This window comes from Scleropages formosus, chromosome 21 (assembly GCF_900964775.1).
Source record: "Scleropages formosus chromosome 21, fSclFor1.1, whole genome shotgun sequence".
Lineage (NCBI taxonomy): Eukaryota > Metazoa > Chordata > Actinopteri > Osteoglossiformes > Osteoglossidae > Scleropages > Scleropages formosus.
In genome coordinates this window covers 22,484,176-22,503,846 of record NC_041826.1, presented here as the reverse complement: position 1 = coordinate 22,503,846, position 19,671 = coordinate 22,484,176, and the positions used below count along the sequence as shown (strand labels likewise).

Genomic DNA, 19,671 nt, shown 5'->3' with positions numbered 1-19,671 from the left:
ACAGGCATGCATGATCTGCTCAACAGCAGGTTTGCTAAGAGACTGCAGTGTGTCCTCTGCGTTTAAACTGCCTATGTCCATTCACTGCAGGTCATCCAGCCACATGTGTGACTCTTGTTCTTTCCTGGATGGAATCATTAGCCTTGAAAAAATAAAAATAAAGAAACGCATTTCATCTGAGAAACATTTTTTGTGTAAATCATAGACAGCCTATGGAGTGTGGTGGCACAGCAGGTTTGGCCTGTGCTTGCTCTCTGGTAGGTCTCGGGTTTGAGTCCCATTTAAGGTGCCTTGCAATGGACTGGCATCCTGTCCTGGGTGTGTCCTCTCCCCCTCCAACCTTGCGCCCTGTGTTGCCGGGTTAGGCTGCAGCTCGCCACGACCCTCACACGGGACAAACAGCTTCAGTCAATGTGTCTGTGATAGACAGACTACTCAAAAACATTCATTCAGTATATGTCTCAGTGCTAAAAGCATCATATTTTTAAAACAAGACATGTAAGCACATAATTATGTTTTTAATGAGTAAGTTTTTAATTAATAAATTACAGAAATAAAGCTGCTTTGTTTTAATTAGTAAGTGAAGTTTCTAAATGTAAAATTTGGCATAGTGGTGTTTACAGTACATCTACAAATTATAATCAATCTGAAACACTGCATTGTGGGAATCGTGTACCCGCTCTGTCAGTTGCAGTCCGACACCCTACAGCTAGCTTGTGTATCCACCTGTTCTGCACTAGTCTATTATGGTTTCATTGTCGAACTGTTCTGTTCATTAATATTATATTTCTGTATTTCTGAAAACGGCACCTAATATTATAAAACGTTGACGTGTCAGCTGAGGTGTGAAAGCGCAAAACGTGTCACTCATGGTTTTGACCTAGGCTAGTGTGACACAGTAGTTTTGGAAAAAAGAAATGGAAGTGTTAAAGCGTGCACAACACGGTTATATTTGTTAAACATACTTGTCGGAGCCCAGAGTAACGTCCTAACACGAAGACCGTGAAGTTTCTCTCCGCAGCTGCAGCCGCCCCGTGCGGCGCACAATTAGCAGACCAGCATCCGCCCGCGCGTCGGCTTTGTGACGTGTAATTGCGTCATTATTGTGCGACCAGCGCCTACGTCAAAACAAAGGAAGACGCCCTGCCTGTAAGTTTTCATGCTTTAAAGAATGATGTTGGTGTCATCTTTTAATTAACCTGTGCGGCAAAAACAAAACTTTTCGTCGCTTACTGGGGCTTCGTAGCCCCTCGCTGCGTTCTGCCTTCGTTCGTGTGTGGTCCGACCGCGGCATCGCACGGGACAGCAGAAGAGCTACTGCCGCACCGCCGTAACTAACTCTGACACTAAGTAACGGATCGCCGCCCCCCCCCCCCGGCTTGTACCGACGGACCGACAAGTGACAGAATCGCAGACCGCTGACTGCTCTTCTTCCACCGCCAGGCCGGCGCTGACTCAGGGGAACACGATGGAGCTGCGGTCCGGCACACAGGACGTCGCTGCCCCCAGGCTCAGCGGAGACGCGGGGACCCCGGCGCCCTTGTCTGCGGCCACCAGGGCCAAGATTGAGCGCAAGCGGCAGCGGGCTCTCATGCTGCGACAGGCCCGGCTGGCCAGGCGACCGCAGTGCGGGAGCGAAGGCGAGTGAAACGTCCCCTCGACAGACACCGCACTTAGTTATATACTCTGTATCATGTGTATTCCATTTTACACACAGGGACCCCTTTCGAGGATATCGAAAGCTTATTAAATTCCTATGCGTTCCCAGGCCACCCCAGACCGCCATATTTACATTTATTTATTTAGCAGACGCTTTTCTCCAAGCGACTTCCAGTGAACTCTATGTATGTAGTGTTATGAGCCCCCACATCTTATTCACCATGGTGATTTACACTGCTAGATACACTGGGTCACTCATCCATACATCAGTGGAACACACACACACACACACACACTATGGGGAAACCTGAACAGCATGTCTTTGGACTGTGGGAGGAAACCAGAGCACCTTAAGGAAACCCACGCAGACATGGGGAGAACATGCAAAACTCCACGCACACTGAGCAGGGATTGAACCCACATCCTCTCGCACCAGCCTGGCGCTGTGAGACAGAAGTGCTACTTGCTGTGCCACACAAATATCCCAGGGACACTACAACATCTACATAACCAAGAACCCATGATTTTGGCACGATACAAAACACACTCACTGCTGGTGTAATGCACTTGTTGCATTTTTATCACTTTGGATAAAAAGAGCTGAAAAATATGTGGGCTAGTAACACTACATAGTATCCACTGTAAGCTGCTTTGGAGAAAAGCATCTGCTAAGCAAATAAATGTAAATGTTCAAGTGTAACTTCAATTTTTACACTTATAACTTCCTCTCAGAATGAGCAGTAAGACATACTGCCCATAATGTCCCATTCCCTCAAAGCATGGCCCTCACAGTCTTCATATATTCAACACACCCATGGACGGAGAGATCTGCACGCAGACACACCAACCACAGTACGTCGCTGGACATCGGCACTCATCTCACACCGTTGTGTATTTGCACTTCGTGTAGTCTTGCGTACTGTTGTGTTGCACCATGGTCCCGGAGAAATGACATTTCGTTCCACTGTATACAAGCTGTATAGAGGAATGACAAAAACCCACTTTAACTTACATTGATGGTGATTATTAACTATGACATGTTTGCAGTATGTAATAAAGGAGCTTTAAAAAAAATCCCCAAGCAGCAGTTCTTCTAATACAGAATATTGACCAGTGGTATTTGTTTGTAATGACATTTTAGGTGGTGTGTGCGCCAAGGTTTCCAAAATAATTGACTCTGGGGCTGGGTTCTTCATTGAGGAGGAGGAAGAAGAGCAAGCACTCGTGAAGGTGGTGCACCAGCCAGGTACTTTTGAAACTGCACTGAAAGACACTGAAGAGCTGCATGTGTCATCAGACCCCCCCCCCCCCCCCCAACTCTCTGGAGGGTTCAGCATGTTCACATGAAACTGTCCCTTTTTCAGCCCCCGTGATCGAACCAGATTATCTGCTATGTGAAGAGTGCAATAAGCCTTTCATGGACTCGTACCTCAGCAATAACTTTGACCTGTCTGTATGTGACAGTTGCAGGTACGTGGGCGATTTTTCCCGCACAAGAAACATGCATCCAATGCAAAGTAATGCCATGAACGGAGTAGACAGAATGGGAATAATGAATATGTAATGTGGACGCGTATAGTGTAGCAAACGGTGACTGAAAAGGTGAATGTGAAACTTCTGTTGAGGGTGACGAGTGCAGTGACTGCTCCCTTGTCTCAATGTGCCTTCAGGGACAGCGAGACAAAACACAAGTTAATCTCCCGCACAGAGGCCAAGCAGATGTACCTGCTGAAGGACTGTGACCTGGACCTCAGGGAACCCGTGCTGAAGTTTGTGCTCAGGAAGAACCCACACAACCCACGTTGGGGCGACATGAAACTCTACCTGAAGCTACAGGTAGGCATTTGAGCTCCAAGAGTCACTCTTCAGAGGCACTAGTGTCTGTCCCACCAATCTCCAGCAGGAGGCATCACTGCGTCTTTTGTGCCTAGGTGGTCAAGCGCTCCATAGAGGTCTGGGGCACTGAGGCGGCCTTGCAGGCAGCAAAGGTGTCCCGAGAGGAAGGCAGAGAGATCCAGAAGCAAAAACGCTTCAACAAGAAAGTGAAAGGTAGGGGATATCCGTCAGAGCTTGGTGCTCGTGCTGTACCATTGTGTTCATACCATGGTACTCGTAGAAGCCCTGTGAGCCCATAGTCTTGGTTTGTTCAAAAACTCAAATACTTGCAATTACACATTGGAAACTGCAGCCATAAAGCAAACAAAGAGGCTGGGATTTCAGTCATCTTGATATCCTCACTTCAGTTTGCTATTAACACATGAGCTCTTTGACCAGCCTCCCCCTGCACTGTACACACAGCTGTCACACCCGAATGTGTGCGTGTGTCTTGTTACTGGCAGAGCTGCGGCGAGCTGTGCGGAGCAGCATGTGGAAGAAGGACACGAGCGTCCACCAGCACGAGTATGGACCTGAAGAGATGCTGGATGAGGACACCTACCAGAAGGTCTGCCTCACCTGTGGCCACCAGCTCGTTTATGAGAAGATGTAAGGCCTGTGTCCTCATCTCAGTTCCCATCATTCAGGGACCACGATCTGGGGACCATCCATCATGGACAACATGTTCTCTGGAGGGCATCATAGTGTTACTAGGGCTGTCACATAACATCAAATAGGTGCTATGGATGTTTCTGATGTCAACTTCATGTTTATCATGCAGCATCTGTACACAAACTTTTAACAGCAAAAATGTGATTTTTGTGTATGAAATTCCTGATTAAAAATAAATTGACATTCATTCGGCAGACTCTTTTCTCCAAAGAGATGCACATTTCAGAGAACAATATAAAGCTCTATACAGAATATTTCTCAATTATAGCTTCATCCAAAATTAAATGTCACCAAAAATCAGAAAATGTCACACTTTAACAGTCTGTTGCACAGGAAAGGTATTCAACTGAAATAGACACGGATCAAATCTGATAATGCTGGTGATAAATTATGAAAAGAAATTTTAAACCATTTGATGTCAGCATTTTGCACTTGACTACATTTCCTGGCTCCAGATACGGTAAAGTACCTTTCTGCAGCCAATTATAAAATAAAATTTTCATAGATACAGCATCCTGCCAATGTTCATCTCTTGGTGACATGGTGTGTTCAAACCATAAGCAAGAGAGCAGCCTGTGTGACCTACCATAATATTTACTTCTGTAGCTCCTGCACGTGCCTAGCAGATGCTTACCAGCTAACAGGAATAAATATCAGTATTGACTCGGTAACTGATGAACACTAAGCACATGTGATCCAATTGAAAAAAGGTATCCAAAAAATGTGATTTATTTTCAATGGAACCCCCGACATCAGAGTCCAGATGCAACACAATAACGTTGTTCAGCACATTTTACATATATAACTTCCTTATAAATAACAAACAGAACCCACAAAATGCTTTCAGTTAAATTAACATATTACAGGAAAAGGCAAAGGGACTTCAAGGGAGTTTTAAACACATCAATCAACTCACTGTAACAGACAAACATATAAACTTTCACCCTTCAATAAATTCAGTCATTATTTCTGGTTGGTTATTGGTAAGGAATTCAGAAATGCATGAAGAAAAAAAAAAAAAAAAAAAAAAAAACTCAGATACCTCGATTTGTTCTACATATAAGCAGACCCGTTGACAAAACAAAACTGTGGCATAAATGTGTTTTCACAGTGGAGTGAAGAACTTCAGTGTTCGTTCCGCAAGGCTGACTCGAGTCCACCGCTTCGGTGGTCTTGCATTACATAAACAACAATACGAACGTAACTTTCATTTGTCCCTTAAATAAAGTGTTTTTGATGCTTACATACAACATATTTTAACCCTGTTTTAAGGGTTTTTACAAAGAATTCAGCTTCACACATATCCCTAAGGTATTAGCCAAAGTACTGTATGAATATGAAGCTCAACTGACTGAATGGGAGAATTAACACCTTTTCACATATGATATTCTCAAGAGCCCTGCAAAAAAGTACATAAAAGATAAATAAGGATTTTAAAGAAGTAGAAAGAAAGTGGCTGTCATTTTAAAATAAGAGGTGCACAATTTTTGTCAGTTCACTCAAGACCCTTTTAACACCCACGTAGAGAAGGTATGTTTTACCACTGTCACCTCACAGTGTGGTATAAACGGTAGCTCATGTTGGGGGCCCTGAACTAACAGGTTCCAATGACATGCAATGGGCTATAAAAGCATGCATAAGAAGAAATTTCAGATTCATTACGGAATTACGGTTCAAGGAAATGAACCTGTGTGCTGCAGATTCCACCGAGATAACTGGGTACAAACAAAGAAAGAGGAAGTCCGAGGTAGTCCAACAGACGCTTTCTAACATTTCCAAAACGGCAAACAGCGTCACTCTTCGGCACACAGGGGAGTCCTTAATGCCAAAACCATGCTGCATAGAAGCTGCACTCCTCATGCTGTCACACACTGAGTTTTGCGCCGGCTGAAAACTGATTCCTACAATGTGTCTCAAGTAGGACGAGTGGTCTAAAAATGTGGTTAGCAAACAGCTTTGACCAAAAATATAATCATTCTATGGTGGTTTGAGAACAATCCTCACAGAACACAGTAAAAGGGAACTTGACAACCAGTCAACTGGAAGTTAATCAGTGTATATAACGGAGTTGGGACCCAACATTCTTATTTCTACATTTAGAGCAACTGGGAAAAGTCCTGATCAAGCCACCCAGCACCGCATGCAATTAACAGAACATATATGCTGTTCATAGCTACTATCAGCCATCACTAGTTTACATTCAAAGTGTTCCTGTTTACAATTGTCAATCTGGTTCTGCCCACAAGTTTTATGAGAAATTGTCTATTAGTGATGCTCTAGAGGTGGAAATGTTTACAGTGACAGAGTGCAGTCACTTTGTCGTGTCGGTTCTATGGTATGTGGATGAACAATCCCATGAGGAAAGATTTGAGACACTTTGACCCAGACCGAATCAGTGTAACACCAGCATGAGGCACACAGCCTCCCCACCCCCGACTGCAAGAAAAACGCTTCTCTTGTTGGTTCATAAATCCCAGTTTTTCAGTGGCCACAGTCAGTCAATAAATGCAAGGTCAAGAACGGCCATCAAGACATTTTTAAGATGCCGCATCAGCGATGCTGAAACAACGTATGAGTCAAAAGTGGTTGGAATTGCTGCGAGTATGAAAATAATCAAAGTCTGGGGTAACACAAGGTAAAACAAAACTGAACATTTTCTTCAGACCTTTGCTATAGGCAGCACCCATTTAGCCCAAAGGACTTGAGGGAACAATCTGACTGAAGCAATTTATCATATTGTCCAATATAAATATAGCTTAGATTATGACGAGGTCAAGCAGATATGTAGAACTGGGGCTACAATGCAGAACCGGGGCTACAATGCAGAACCTTGTTCCCTTACTCTTCTATATTCAAGGGATGCTTAGACGAAAAAGACAGAAAAATGAGGAGAAAGAACCTAAACTGTACAGACCATAACATCGAGATGGAACCAGAACACTGGCTATTGCACAGATTGTTAGCATACCCAAATGGATGGCTGCTCGTTTAAATAACTACACTTAAAAAGTCAGTCTGCGCACAAGCCTTTACCACTGCTGCCAACTGAAATCGTCGTTGGAGCCAAAGACAACAAAGAAGCCCAGAATGGTGGCAAAGATGACGACGTTGCCCGTCAGCACGAGTGCGCAGGCTCCCCAGGCGATCTGCATGGGAAGACAACAAACCCATCAATCTTACACATGCAGCAGCCAAGGTTTTTTTTTTTTTTTTTTTTAAAAAGAACATGGATTTTAACACCTGCTTAAATACAAAACACAGACATTTTCATACTGACCACTGAACAAAAAGACTAAACGCAGACATCGTAAAACACAGAAAGACCTACTGATAGCAGAAAATACCAAGAGGACATGTAGTGCCACATATTCTTCTGACTGTTCATTTACAGATTTTGCCTCATATTTCACAGGCTTTTTAAGGATCAAACCCCACAACCCTTCTGGTGTCCAGCAGTTAGACCGTGCATCTAAGGTGGACGTAAGCTCACCATCAGACCACGAGATCACTTGTCCCCACAGCGGCCAGCCGGTTGGCAAGCACCTTCATTAAGCTGCCATGAAAAACGCCTGTCCCAGAGCAGAGCTCTACTGCAGCTGGCGGCACTGCACACAGCTGTCGCTTGAAAATGGGCTTGGACCTCATAAAACCAGAGTCGAACTGCACAGAACTCACACCCTCTGTGGTGTTGATTCACAGCCCTGAATGCAACGACAGCTGGGTCTGTCGGCTACAAGTTCCAGACAGAGTTAGAACGACTTGCTCCACACAACCTGCATGTTGACAGACAGAAGGGAGCCTGTATTTGGGAAGACCATCATTGCTGCTCGTTGCAGAGCAACGGGAATGCACACTCACCACCTGAGCTCTGGCGAAAACAATTGGGAGGCCGAAAGCGGAGACCACGATGCCTGTGGTGAGGAAGACTGCAAGCTCCTTGCAGGCATTACTGGCAGCGTCTGTGTCGTCAACGACCCTCCGTGAGATGCAGTATGGGATGGGAGAGAGAATGTAGAAGAAGAGCACAAAGAGGGGCCAGTATTTACTGTGGAGGAGAGAGAGTAGAGCGACTCAGCAGGCTTTGTCTCGTCATGCAGAGCAGGAAAAAGAGCATCACAGTCATCACTGAAGACAACAACCAGTGGTTCTAACAGAGACCAGGAAATTACTTAAAAAAGGCATTTTCAGGTCACTGGTTACGAGAGTAGCAAAAGAATGTTAAGTCCAACACACAAAAACACAGCGAGACTCCAGTGTGGGCCCCCCCGCAATCCGCATCCCCTTAACTGCATGCCAACTTAGCTGGGCAGGGTGACGTGAATTACCGCACGTGTGTGTGTGTGTGTGTGTGACCAGCCAACTGCAAGGTAATCACACACACACACTTCAAGCACACACTAAGTGACAGTAAGCATTACCAATTCAACTGAAGCAGGCTTTTGGACTGAGGGACAAAACTGAAGCATCAACAGTGCAAACATGGGAAAAAACATACAAACGACACTCACTAAGATATCCATTTATAGAAACTAACTTTAAACACACAAGGAAAAAAAAAAGCTGGCTAAGAAAATACACTGGTTTTTCTTTTTATAAACAGCAGTTACACATTAAAAAAAAATTGTTACAATTATTATGTATTCAGTTGAATTCATTTCCTGCGCCACTTAGATAATAGACCCTCCTCCACAATAAAGCAAATTAACACATGTTCATTCACTCCTGCACACACAGAGACACTAATAAAGACCTCAGTTCCCCTGAAATGCATAGTACCCTTGAGCAAGGTACTTACCCTAAATTGTGCCAGTAAAATTACCCAGCTGTATAAATAGGTAAATAGTTCTAAGTACCTTAACATTGTAAGTAGTTTTGAGGAAAGGGTCAGATAAATGAACAAATGTAAAAGTTATTTGCAAACACATTGCTGCTGCACTTGTGCTCATTAGCTGAGCAGCCAGTCTGTATATGTATGTATGTATGTATGTATATTATATATATATATATATATATATATATTATATGTGTATCCACCCATCCACTCTTGAGTACTTGCTTACTCTAGGACCTAATCTGCATTGGATTTCAAAAACATTGTTTCAGTCCTTCGTAGCAAGAGCAGCAATACGCACTGCAGCAATTTTTGTCTTCAGTCTGGAAAGAGGGCAAACACTTACTCATAAACCGGAAGAGCGCAGCCCAGCATGAGAAACATGAGCCCGATGGCTCCGCCAAAGGACAGGCTGATGAGCGCTGGAAGAAACAAAACAGCACAATTTGATGAATTCAGTGCAGTGCCACTCAAAACGAACCACAACACTGTGCTGTGGCTGGAGTCTCACCTTCCAAGGATTGGCCACACTTTGCAAGGACATCACAGCTGTTCTAAAGCGGGACTCTGTGTTAAACCTTCAGTTTCGTGGATGAGTGTTTACACTAAACATACAGAGTAAATGAGGCACACACAGACTCTAGATGGACTGTAATACGGATATGAAATACTGCTGTATTGGACTGATGCAGAATACAGATGGCTTTAAAAGGACAAGGACACAGCAGCCTGGAGATGTGAATGGGAGCTGGACGAATGCCCCCGTGTTCCAGAGGCCGGGCTGGACAACGTGATGGACGCACTTAGTCAAAGCTGGATTTTAATAGAGTGCAAATTAATTTGAGTAAAAGCTCTTTTCTAACAGAGTGGAAAAAGATTTTACCAAGTGAAACAACTCTAATCCCACAGAGATGGATTTAAATAATAAAAGCTGTATTCCAAGAGGTTGCAAATGGATTTATCAAGTGTGTATTGTATTGGAGTGCAAATGCAATGGTAATGGCTCAGAGAGAACAAGGCAAATGGCAGAGCTGTAAGACTTTGTCTTAAAAGTCCACCAATAACCTACGACGGAATGATGGTAAAAAACCAGTGAATGGGAAGTGACAACATGCTGAAGAATAAGAAGCAATCCTAGGACCATAGTAGAATTACCCTACCCTACCCTACCTTAAAAATGGGTAAATAATTGTAAAGAGATTAAGTAGTAAGTCGCTAAAAGCGTCAGCTAAACGTAAAAATTATAAAATTTCTACTACTCAGTAGTCTACTGTGTGACATCATAGACACGACAGGAGTACTAGTCGATGAGTACTGATACTATAGCTGAGAACTTACTCACACTACAGATGAGTACAAATCTGAGTACTTAGCACGTAATAGTCTACGGACTCACTGCACTGACTGGGCACTTCAACTCCCCGCTCGCTGCTGACGGAAGAAACTCGGCTGCGCCCAACGACCCGCTGCTGAGATTATAATAATTACGTCGAGAAAACAGACTAGTTGTCCGGGAACCACGCATTCGAAGCACTAAACGGTTTAAACGCACTAAACACTTTATCCCCACTTCAGAGGAGGCGCTGCAGCGCGTTGCGCGAGCTGTGCAGTGTAGATTAGAGTTACATTTCAGTCTGAGGTAAAATCGCCAGCGGCACTGCTAGTGCTAGCAGCCAGTCGACGAGTCGTGCTAGTCTGCGCTGCTTCAGGACTCCATACAGATACAGCGTAACAGCACCAGAGCGGGTCAAGCATTAAGTGTTAAACTGACTCTTCGTCAGAACCTTTTCAAAAGCGCGGCCGAACCTACCTTTAATTCCTGCCATTTCAATAGAGCATTTGCTAAATCCGCTGCAAACGGCTGCACAGCGCCACTTCGGAGAGACACTGCGCATGTGCACAAAACACACGCACATGCGTGTGACGCAACTGCCTTACGAATTACGTAGGACGCCTGGCTTCATTATTTACACTTCATTAATGACAACGACGCAAACAGTATAACAAAAATAAAAAGAGGACAATGATACAAAATACAAAAAGGCAGGGGAATATAAATACAGATTGCAATTCAGGTTTTGAAGTATCGAAGCATTTAGAGTATGTAACAGTTTTAATACTTTTTTATTAGTAGTCTTGGACAGTAGTAATGTACTGTGATTTTAATTTCTAAAAAGTCACCTTTATTTTTATTATTATAAGTGAATTTGTATTTACTTGAAAATTGACGTGTTGAGTAAATTCTGTGAATCACCTTCATCATTTTCACACATGGCATACAAGTCCTTTGAAAGTGAGTTGTCTTTCATAAAGACATTTTCCTTGTCTTGCAGCGGAAAAGTATTAATCAAAATGTGTGTTTTGAGAACATCAGTAAAAAGAAAAAGAGTGAAGACATACGAGTAAAAAGCCAGAAAGTCACTTTTTATGTTTCAGCACTTTCTGAAACCTCATGTCATGGACTGTTATACAAACACATTCTGGTGTAAAAACCTCTAAAAAAAAAAAAAACAGGTATTTAGTTAGGTTATGAAAAAACAACCTGTTTGGTTTCAGAAATTAGACATAATTCAAAATCCAGTTGCTACCATATTTTGCACGATCAGGAATTTTCAAGTTAGAGCATGAAACGTAAAAATGAACACATACTGACTCAACCTGGATGTATTTTCACAAATTTACAAGTGGGAGGAAATCAAAGTATAGTGGATTTTATGGTACATAAATTTGTAGTGAATGAGTAGAGCGGCCAACAGGCCAAGCTGGGTGGGTGACTTTGAGCCGGAGATCCACTGGGGAAACGTTGCTATAGCGTTACCACGTGGCTGACCAGGGTGAGGAGTAGTGAGCCTCCTACATTCACAGTCAAGCGACAGACGCTTTTCTCCGAAGGGACACCACCGGGAGTACAAAAGACATGCATGCGAAGCCGTTATGGTCACTCACTGAGTATTCACAATTTTAAAGGACCTTTTCCTTCACTTAGAGCACATACCATAATTCTCTAATCTCGCCTCTTTTTTCAAAATTACTTTTGCACGACGTCATCATTTCAAGTTAAAGGACTGCGTATACACACACACACACACATTTTCTGAACCGCTTGTCCCATATGGGGTCGCGGGGAACCGGAGCCTAACCCGGCAACTCAGGGTGTAAGGCCGGAGGGGGGAGGGGCCACACCCAGGACGGGACACCAGTCCGTCGCAAGGCACCCCAAGCGGGACTCGAACCCCAGACCCACCGGAGAGCAGGACTGTGGTCCGACCCACTGCGCCACCGCACCCCCCCTAGACTGGGTACAACCAGACCTTTTTTTAGAAACGTGGAAACGGACGTTCCAAGTATAAGCACGGGAAATTGCCAGCTAATGAGCGACCGACCGCTGACCAGTTCTCGTGGATTTTGTCAAAAGTCAAAATTGACTAATACACATGGGTAACACAGTGATATTTATGACAGTTCTGATTCATGCTGAGAGCCCAGGAAATATTTCCACCTAGGTTCTGACACTTTTTCTTATTCCTCCTTTCATTTTCACTGTAATCGTGTACATTTTCCTGCTGCCTGGACCAGCCCTGTTCACACACACCGTATGGGATTTTTAAACACACAATGAAACAGACATGCTGCAGAAGGACCAGGGAGCACCACACTGGCAACCCACCCTCACTCCACGCCAGGACACAGCTGGACCGGCTCTCCGTGGCCTCTCTGTCGCTAGCAGGAGCTCAGCGTACGGCCCCGGGTCCGAGCCGATCTCGCTCGACAGTGGCTCCCGTTGGAGGTCTTCATGCGTTGCATTCGTTAAGTTGATCTTTGCAATCACGGGAAATACAACCGCTCATGCGTTTGATCCACAGAGCGTGAGTGTATTGGCTGAGAGGTGACACAGCAGCTGGGAACGTACAGTACATACGGACGGGCGCATTGGTATTTCTCATCGTTCAAACGCTGGTGAGCAAAAAGAAATATTGTTAAACACTTTTTTACCTATAAATTCTAACAGCACTTGTGTTCTGTTGTACATGGCTACATTCAGCTGACACAATTATTTACCCATTTATACAGCTGGGTAACTTCGCTGATGCAACTGAAGGGGAGTACTTTACTTACGAGTACTACAGCTGGAGGTGGAATTTGAACCTGCAATCTTCAGGTCCACAGGTAAGAGCTTTAATCAATAGACTAGCAGCTGCCCTAGCAGCACAATATGCAAGTAAAAATAATTAAATTAATATATTTTAATTTGATCAAACGCTCCTTGTTTTGCTCAGAGGATGATAAAGTGTGCAGGCAGCCCCTCGGTGTCTCTGTGCGAGGAGCCAGCGATGATCTCCATGTCTGTCTGGAGCACTATCAGAACCAGATCTAAAGCCCTCCTCCAGGCTTCGAGCTTCACCGTCATGTTGTCATAGACTGGCGTGGCGCTCCTGCCACCCCTGCCGCCCTCCAGCCAGTCAGCATTGAGCTGCGGGTGCAGATTTGAGATGACAGTCGGCAGGGTAGACCCTGGAACTTGCTGCTCGGCGGCTCGGCTGCAGGCATCCCAGGCCTCCAGCTTGGATGAACACTCCCCAGAGTTCCACAAGAGCGTTGCGATGTAGTCCATCCAGCCGTGCGACATGCGCTGCAGCACCGCCGACCTGTTCTGACCGCATGCGCCTGTTGAAGGGCCGTCTCTCAGGAGTCCTCGGAGGTGACGGATGCAGTCCAGTTCAACCTCGCCGCCGCCGCGCAGAAGCTTTCCATCTCGGAGGGAGTGGTGCAGCCGGTGGGCACATCCCCAGAAGCGATCCTCTAGGGACCGTAACTTGCTCTGCACGGTGCTGGTGATGACCGCGGTCACCAGGGCGCTCCTACCTGCGCGGATGTTCACGGCCACACGGCGCCCGTCTCCGATGCCCTCCCTCCAGATGGCCACGAGCGCTCCCTCCCCCACACAGTGCTCGCTCATCTGCGTCACGTAAGTGAGCGGCACGGCTCCCGTGGCTTCGGCCAGGTGCTGCAACACGCCGGACTCCACCCGCTCTACGAATGCAATACCACGGCGAAGGCAGAGTTCGGCCAAGTGTGTACAAACCACCCCATTCACAAGAAGCAGGTTCACCTCAAGCTGCAGCAGGGTATCCAAGACGCGTTCCAGCCACCCGCCTTCCCTGAGTGGCCTCGGCGCATTTGAAACTTCTGCGACACGCCGGACGCCAGAGGGCTTGCGGAAGCCCAAGTGGCGGTACTTTTCGCTCAGGTCGCCGTCAAATATGGCCACTCGCAGACTCTGATTCGTCAGGCCCTGGATTAGAGAAGCCTGATCCACAGATACGAAGGTGACCAGCCCAGATGTGACACACGAGTGCTCCTCCCACAACCCTTCTACCAAACACGTGGCCAGTTTGCTCACGTCGAAGACCGTGCCACCGAGCAGTCGCCCTTCTGAATTCTCCCTCTGAATCCTGCTCGCCTCTATGACCAGATTCATCAAATTCTCGCTTCCATGACTGACCGTGCTGCCAAGGAACGCAACATCTTCACTTCCTAAATCGCAAAGATGCGAGGACGATGACTCGCACCTCGGTGACCTTTCCGAACCGCTCTCTGCCCCGGTGCTCTCCTCTTTTTCGTTGAAATACCTGCTGTGTCTGAGTCTCGCTCGGTGTCGGAGGGATGCGAGAGCCTTGTGTTCCTGATCTGGCCGCAGGCTGCCGCACCTGCTTGCAGCTTGTCCGGGCAAATGAGCCGAAGAGCTGTGGAACACATCCGAACCGGTCGCCGATTGGCTCGACACCTTGACAGAAGTAGCGTCCCCATGAGCCCGGTTCGCCTGCCTGCTCTTCAGCGAACCGTAGCTGCGAATGGCCTCGGCGACCGTCACGCAGCTCATCCTACAGGCCTCGGTGCAAGAGTCCAGGCCTTCCGTGAGGGCCGAGACGATGTCGCACACAGGGATGCCGTCCCTAAGGCACTCGAGAGCTGCAAGGCTCCATGCTCCAGCCAAAAAAATTAGTGTTCCAGCACCGGTGCAGAAGGCCTTCTGATGGGCTTGGACGGTCTCCAGGAGCAGCTGGCTGACCGGGCAGCTCAGCTCTAAGTGCTCCAGCAGGCGTGACGGCGAACACACCAAGAACGAGCCACCGTGACCGGCCTGATCGTCCACAAACTTGTAGCTCTTGTTGGGACCGAGGAAGGACTTAGTCGCTGCTGCGAGAGCGATGAGCTGCTGTAGCCCAGCATGCTGCTCACCGCCAACTGCCCCACACCCCCAAGGCATCTGCAACGAAGACAAATTAACAGTTAACACCCAGTTTAATAGAGAGCGCTTTCGCGATACATGGACAAAGGGGAGAGCCGACAGAGCAGCGCGGCGCTTCTACACTCCAGCGTGGGGTACGAGCCGAAGAAAGAGCCCTCGGCTCAGCGAACGTGACTCATGTTGCACAGGGAACCGACAACACTGGACTTTCTCAGTGGGGTCAACGGGAAGGATGGCTGTCACACTGTCACGCATCTGAAGGCATTGATCAAAAAAATAAAACAAGCAGTTGCATGCGCGAAATGTCTGTTTAAAACAGCTGGACGAGAAAGAATCTGGTATTTATACGAGCGAAAGCATAAACCAGCCAGGTGGTTGTCAGTCCTGAACCTGGCAATGTGCTCGTTTTAAGGAGGTATTCAAAAAAGGGGCAGCTGGTAGCCTAGTGGTTGGAGCTGCTGCATTTGGACCCCAAGATCATGGGTTTGAATCCCAGCTATAGTACCTACCAGTGTGGTACTCCTCCTGAGTAACTCTCATGAAATCACCCAGCTGTATAAATGCATTAAAAACTTTTAAGTGGAGAAAAGTGTCAGGTAAATGTGTAACATCTCCTGCAGACAGACTTAACACAAAGACTCGTTGAAAAGTACTTTATTACCATATTAAACTCGCCACTTTTGAACTGTAGTCACCCCGAACCGAACGCTTAAAATATTCAGACAGCTGAGTAATTCTACACTATTACATGCTTCAACAGAGGAAACCTGCGCAAACCGTGCCGCGTGTGCGTAAAATCATGTGATTTTAAAAAAAAGCACTTAAAAGTTTGAGTCTCTTATTTTAAACACCGGCTCGCAGCGCCACCACTCGATACCAGGATATTCAGCCTTTATAGAAATATCCACTGGTTCGAACAAAAAAAAAAAGCAGCGAACACGTCTTATTAAAATTACACTACCGAATAATAAAAATAATATTATTAGTAATAGTTAAGGAAGACATCCGCCTGTGTTGAGACTACATTCACGCTACCTTGGTGAGATGTGTATAGTTGTGGTACTTAACATTATGAGCAAAAACATGATTGGTAACTCGTAAATACATTTTCTATATATTAATATAGCCCCGTCATACTGCAACCGCTCCCCACTTCGACACAAACCTCTAAAAGCAGCAGCGTTCCGCACACTTCCGGTCGTGCGCGTTCACGGCACGCATGCGCAGAGGAGTTCCTCGGTAAACCCCCGAGCTTGTTGCTAGGAGACCGAGGAAGCCACGCGTTACAGACGCAGACCCTTCCCGCCTTCATGAAGGCTTGTTTTCTGCACTGATGACTGATGACCTCCGTGATATTTATCAAAACGTCAAGTTTAAACATTAAATTGAAAGTAAAAGTAGCAGGCGCTAGATGAGTTAGAATATTGATTTTATTGAACATTAACAATAATGTTGGATTCAATCATTGTGAACAATGTGAATAATCTTCACATTAACTAAGTTAATCGTGAATAGTAAGAGTTCATTTTGAATAGTGTTGTTTCATTGTGACGCGAGAAATGGGTGTGTTAGTATCATTGCCTTGAACGCTAAAACAAATTGTTTTTTTAAATTAATTTTTTATTTTTTTTTTACTTTCACAGCAGTCGAGTAGTTAATGGAATGTGGTGCAGTTTTTCATCGTACACCAACATTTGACAACTTTTATTTTGCTACCATTAATAACATCAGATGCGGTGACATTCTTTTATCCCACTGTAGGCTGCGCAGTATGTGGGCTTTACTTCCGACACTCGTCATAGAATATCTGTTAGACTTAAACAGAAACCACTTCATGAAAAATCTTCAGCTTTTTTCCATTTGAAATCTTGCTTTTGTGGTCCACCTGGAAAGCGGAGCATAGGTCCAACAAAAGCTTACATACAAATGTAACTTATAACAGTAAGGTTAATATACTTGTTTTGGCACAAAACAGCTTTGACAAGAGCTAGGAGGTATGTGTAGCTATGGTGTAACGGAGTGTGGACAGGGGGCAGGGAAGGGCCAAGTTTGGGTTATTTGATCATTTTTCTATTGCTTTGATTTATGTCTGTTTTTGTTTGCGGTTGCGGTCCACAGTGGGGCCATGTCCTTGCTGCTGTGGTTCAATAAAGCCTTTTTATTCCAGGACTCTCCTGTCTCTGTGCCTTTGTCCCGCTCGTGTAGCCACCTCCACCCCTCCACCGGCCACAGAAGCTGGCCTCACAAATCCTCATGGGAAACGCTTTGAGCGAACAAGTTCCTCATTTGAAAATATGCGCTTCGGTGAAGTCACGCACTACGCAAGGCGAGCAGAGTTGTTCAGATCAGATGTTGTTCTTTAAAACAATGTACATGCTAAGTTTGGCTGTAATGTGTAATAAACAAAAGTCACAGGCTTAGAAATAAGAGAGAAGGCTGGTAGCCCCAAAGAATAAGTGAGAACAAACAATTTCCCTTCCTTTGTCCTATGCCTCCGTTCAGTGCTCTGTGTCACTGTGTGAGAAGAGCGCTCCATAAAAAGAAATTGAACCGAACTGAATTGAATTAGTTTGATTTTTAGGTGTATGCAGGTCTGGGTGATTTATTTACACGGTTCAGCATCAGTCGAGAGGCCATCATCAGAGCAGAGAAAGTTTACATTACACCCCCCATTCTCACTTTCTCTGGTTCGTGATAACATTTTGACTGATGTTGAAACATGTACAAATAAATCACTAAGTCAGGCAGCCCTGTGGGTGGCACAGTGGTGCAGCGGATAACACTGCTGCTGCACAGTCTTGGCCATTTGGATGCAGGTTCAAATTTGGCTCAGTTTGTGTGTTCTCCTGCAACTCAAAGACATTTAAACTGGAGACACTACATTCATTCATTCAGCAAAGGCTTTTCTCCAAAGCACCGTACATCTCAGAAGAATACAATTTGTGCATTACATTAGGAGAAAGAGAGGAAGAGTTGCAGATGTGTGATTCTTGAGTAAGCTTAGTTTGTTTCTTTCTTTAAATTACCTGTAACGTGTAAATGACTGGGGCGGGCACGGTGGTGCGGTGGGTTTGTCCAGGTCCTGCCCCTTGGTGGGTTTGGGGTTCGAGTCCTGCTTGGGGTGCCTTGTGATGGGTTGGCATCCTGTCCTGGGTGTGTCCCCTCCCCTCCAGCCTTGTGCCCTGTGTCGCTGGGCTAGGCTCAGGTTCAATGTGACCCTGCTTGGGACAAGCAACTTCAGATGGTGTGTGTGTGTGTGTGTGTGTGTGTGTGTGTGTGTGTGTGTGTGTAAGTGACTATCCTGTGAGGAGTCTGGCATGCTGTCCAGGCCGTACTCTGATTAACCTTACACCGTGTGCTTGTGGATTGGTGCTGGACCACTACAACCTTCTCTTAAAAGATGGGTTGAGACAATATCATGAACTAATGAATAATGGTGTCTGTGGCAATTCCAGCTGCTTACCCTTAAACCAGCTGCAGGTCTTCACACATACACTGTCTGAAACCACTTGTCCCAAGCAGGGTCATGGCAAACCACAGCCTAATCCAGCAACACAGGGAGCAAGGCTGGAGGGGGAGGGGACACACCCAGGATGGGGCACCCCAAGCAGGACTTGAACCACAGACCCACTGGAGAGCAGGACCCAGTCAAACCTGCTGCACCATCACACCCCCTACCAGCTGCAGGTCTTCAACAACATTTAAAAAGTATTTATATTATGATCATTTTATATTTTAAAATAAATATTATCAATTTTTTAATATAAATTTTCATTACTGCATGGCATCAGATTTAAAATATCAATATCCACAAATGTAATTTTTTTAATATTACTTTTTACAAGAACCCAAATTAAAATCTTGTTAAACAATATCCAATAATATGTAAATATCGGTAAAAGTGTCAATGTACTGTAAATAATAAAAACACACACACACACACACACACACACACACACACACACACACACACACACACACACACACACACACACACACATTTTCAGAACCGCTTGTCCCTTACGGGGTCACGGGGAACCGGAGCCTACCCGGCAACACAGGGCGTAAGGCCGGAGGGGGAGGGGACACACCCAGGACGGGACGCCAGTCCGCCACAAGGCACCCCAAGTGGGACTTGAACCCCAGACCCACCGGAGAGCAGGACTGCGGTCCAACCCACTGCGCCACCGCACCCCACAATAAAAACATTTCAAGTGAAATTAATGTGGACTTTTCACTTAAAACTGGACACTTAGCTGGTCACTGGCTTTCTTGGCCACTTGAGTTTTGTTAATTTAGGGGGGTGATCATCTCATTATGAAATAGAATCTGCAGACTTGTGCCCAGAGATTAGAGAGAATTCACACAACTTCCTTCTGAAAGA

The 19,671-nt window shown here is 45.6% G+C and overlaps 3 protein-coding genes across 4 annotated transcripts; 1 reads left to right on the top strand and 2 right to left on the bottom strand.

The window, feature by feature from the left end:
- The first annotated feature begins 1,064 nt into the window (after positions 1-1,064).
- xpa (xeroderma pigmentosum, complementation group A) lies at positions 1,065-4,395 on the top strand. 2 transcript variants are annotated; one of them, XM_018729917.1, is made up of 7 exons: positions 1,065-1,149; positions 1,444-1,640; positions 2,801-2,905; positions 3,024-3,129; positions 3,330-3,495; positions 3,591-3,708; positions 3,999-4,395. In XM_018729917.1, exons 2-7 carry the CDS (start codon positions 1,469-1,471, stop codon positions 4,145-4,147), a joined length of 816 nt encoding a protein of 271 aa, XP_018585433.1. In that variant the 5' UTR covers positions 1,065-1,149; positions 1,444-1,468; the 3' UTR covers positions 4,148-4,395. The 2 variants fall into 2 exon arrangements, with proteins under 2 accessions (XP_018585433.1, XP_018585434.1); XM_018729918.1 differs by having other exon boundaries at positions 1,103-1,350.
- Positions 4,396-4,919: 524 nt separating this feature from the next.
- LOC108920767 (leptin receptor overlapping transcript-like 1) lies at positions 4,920-10,952 on the bottom strand. Its single transcript, XM_018729792.1, has 4 exons — positions 10,848-10,952; positions 9,384-9,459; positions 8,065-8,251; positions 4,920-7,352 (listed from the first exon to the last, which is right to left on the bottom strand). Exons 1-4 carry the CDS (start codon positions 10,930-10,932, stop codon positions 7,236-7,238), a joined length of 465 nt encoding a protein of 154 aa, XP_018585308.1. The 5' UTR covers positions 10,933-10,952; the 3' UTR covers positions 4,920-7,235.
- Positions 10,953-12,537: 1,585 nt separating this feature from the next.
- On the bottom strand, positions 12,538-16,488 carry bbs12 (Bardet-Biedl syndrome 12). The gene is made up of 2 exons (XM_018729902.1): positions 16,453-16,488; positions 12,538-15,305 (listed from the first exon to the last, which is right to left on the bottom strand). The coding sequence occupies exon 2, from the start codon at positions 15,303-15,305 to the stop codon at positions 13,311-13,313; it is 1,995 nt and encodes a 664-aa protein (XP_018585418.1). The 5' UTR covers positions 16,453-16,488; the 3' UTR covers positions 12,538-13,310.
- Between the last annotated feature and the right edge of the window lie 3,183 nt (positions 16,489-19,671).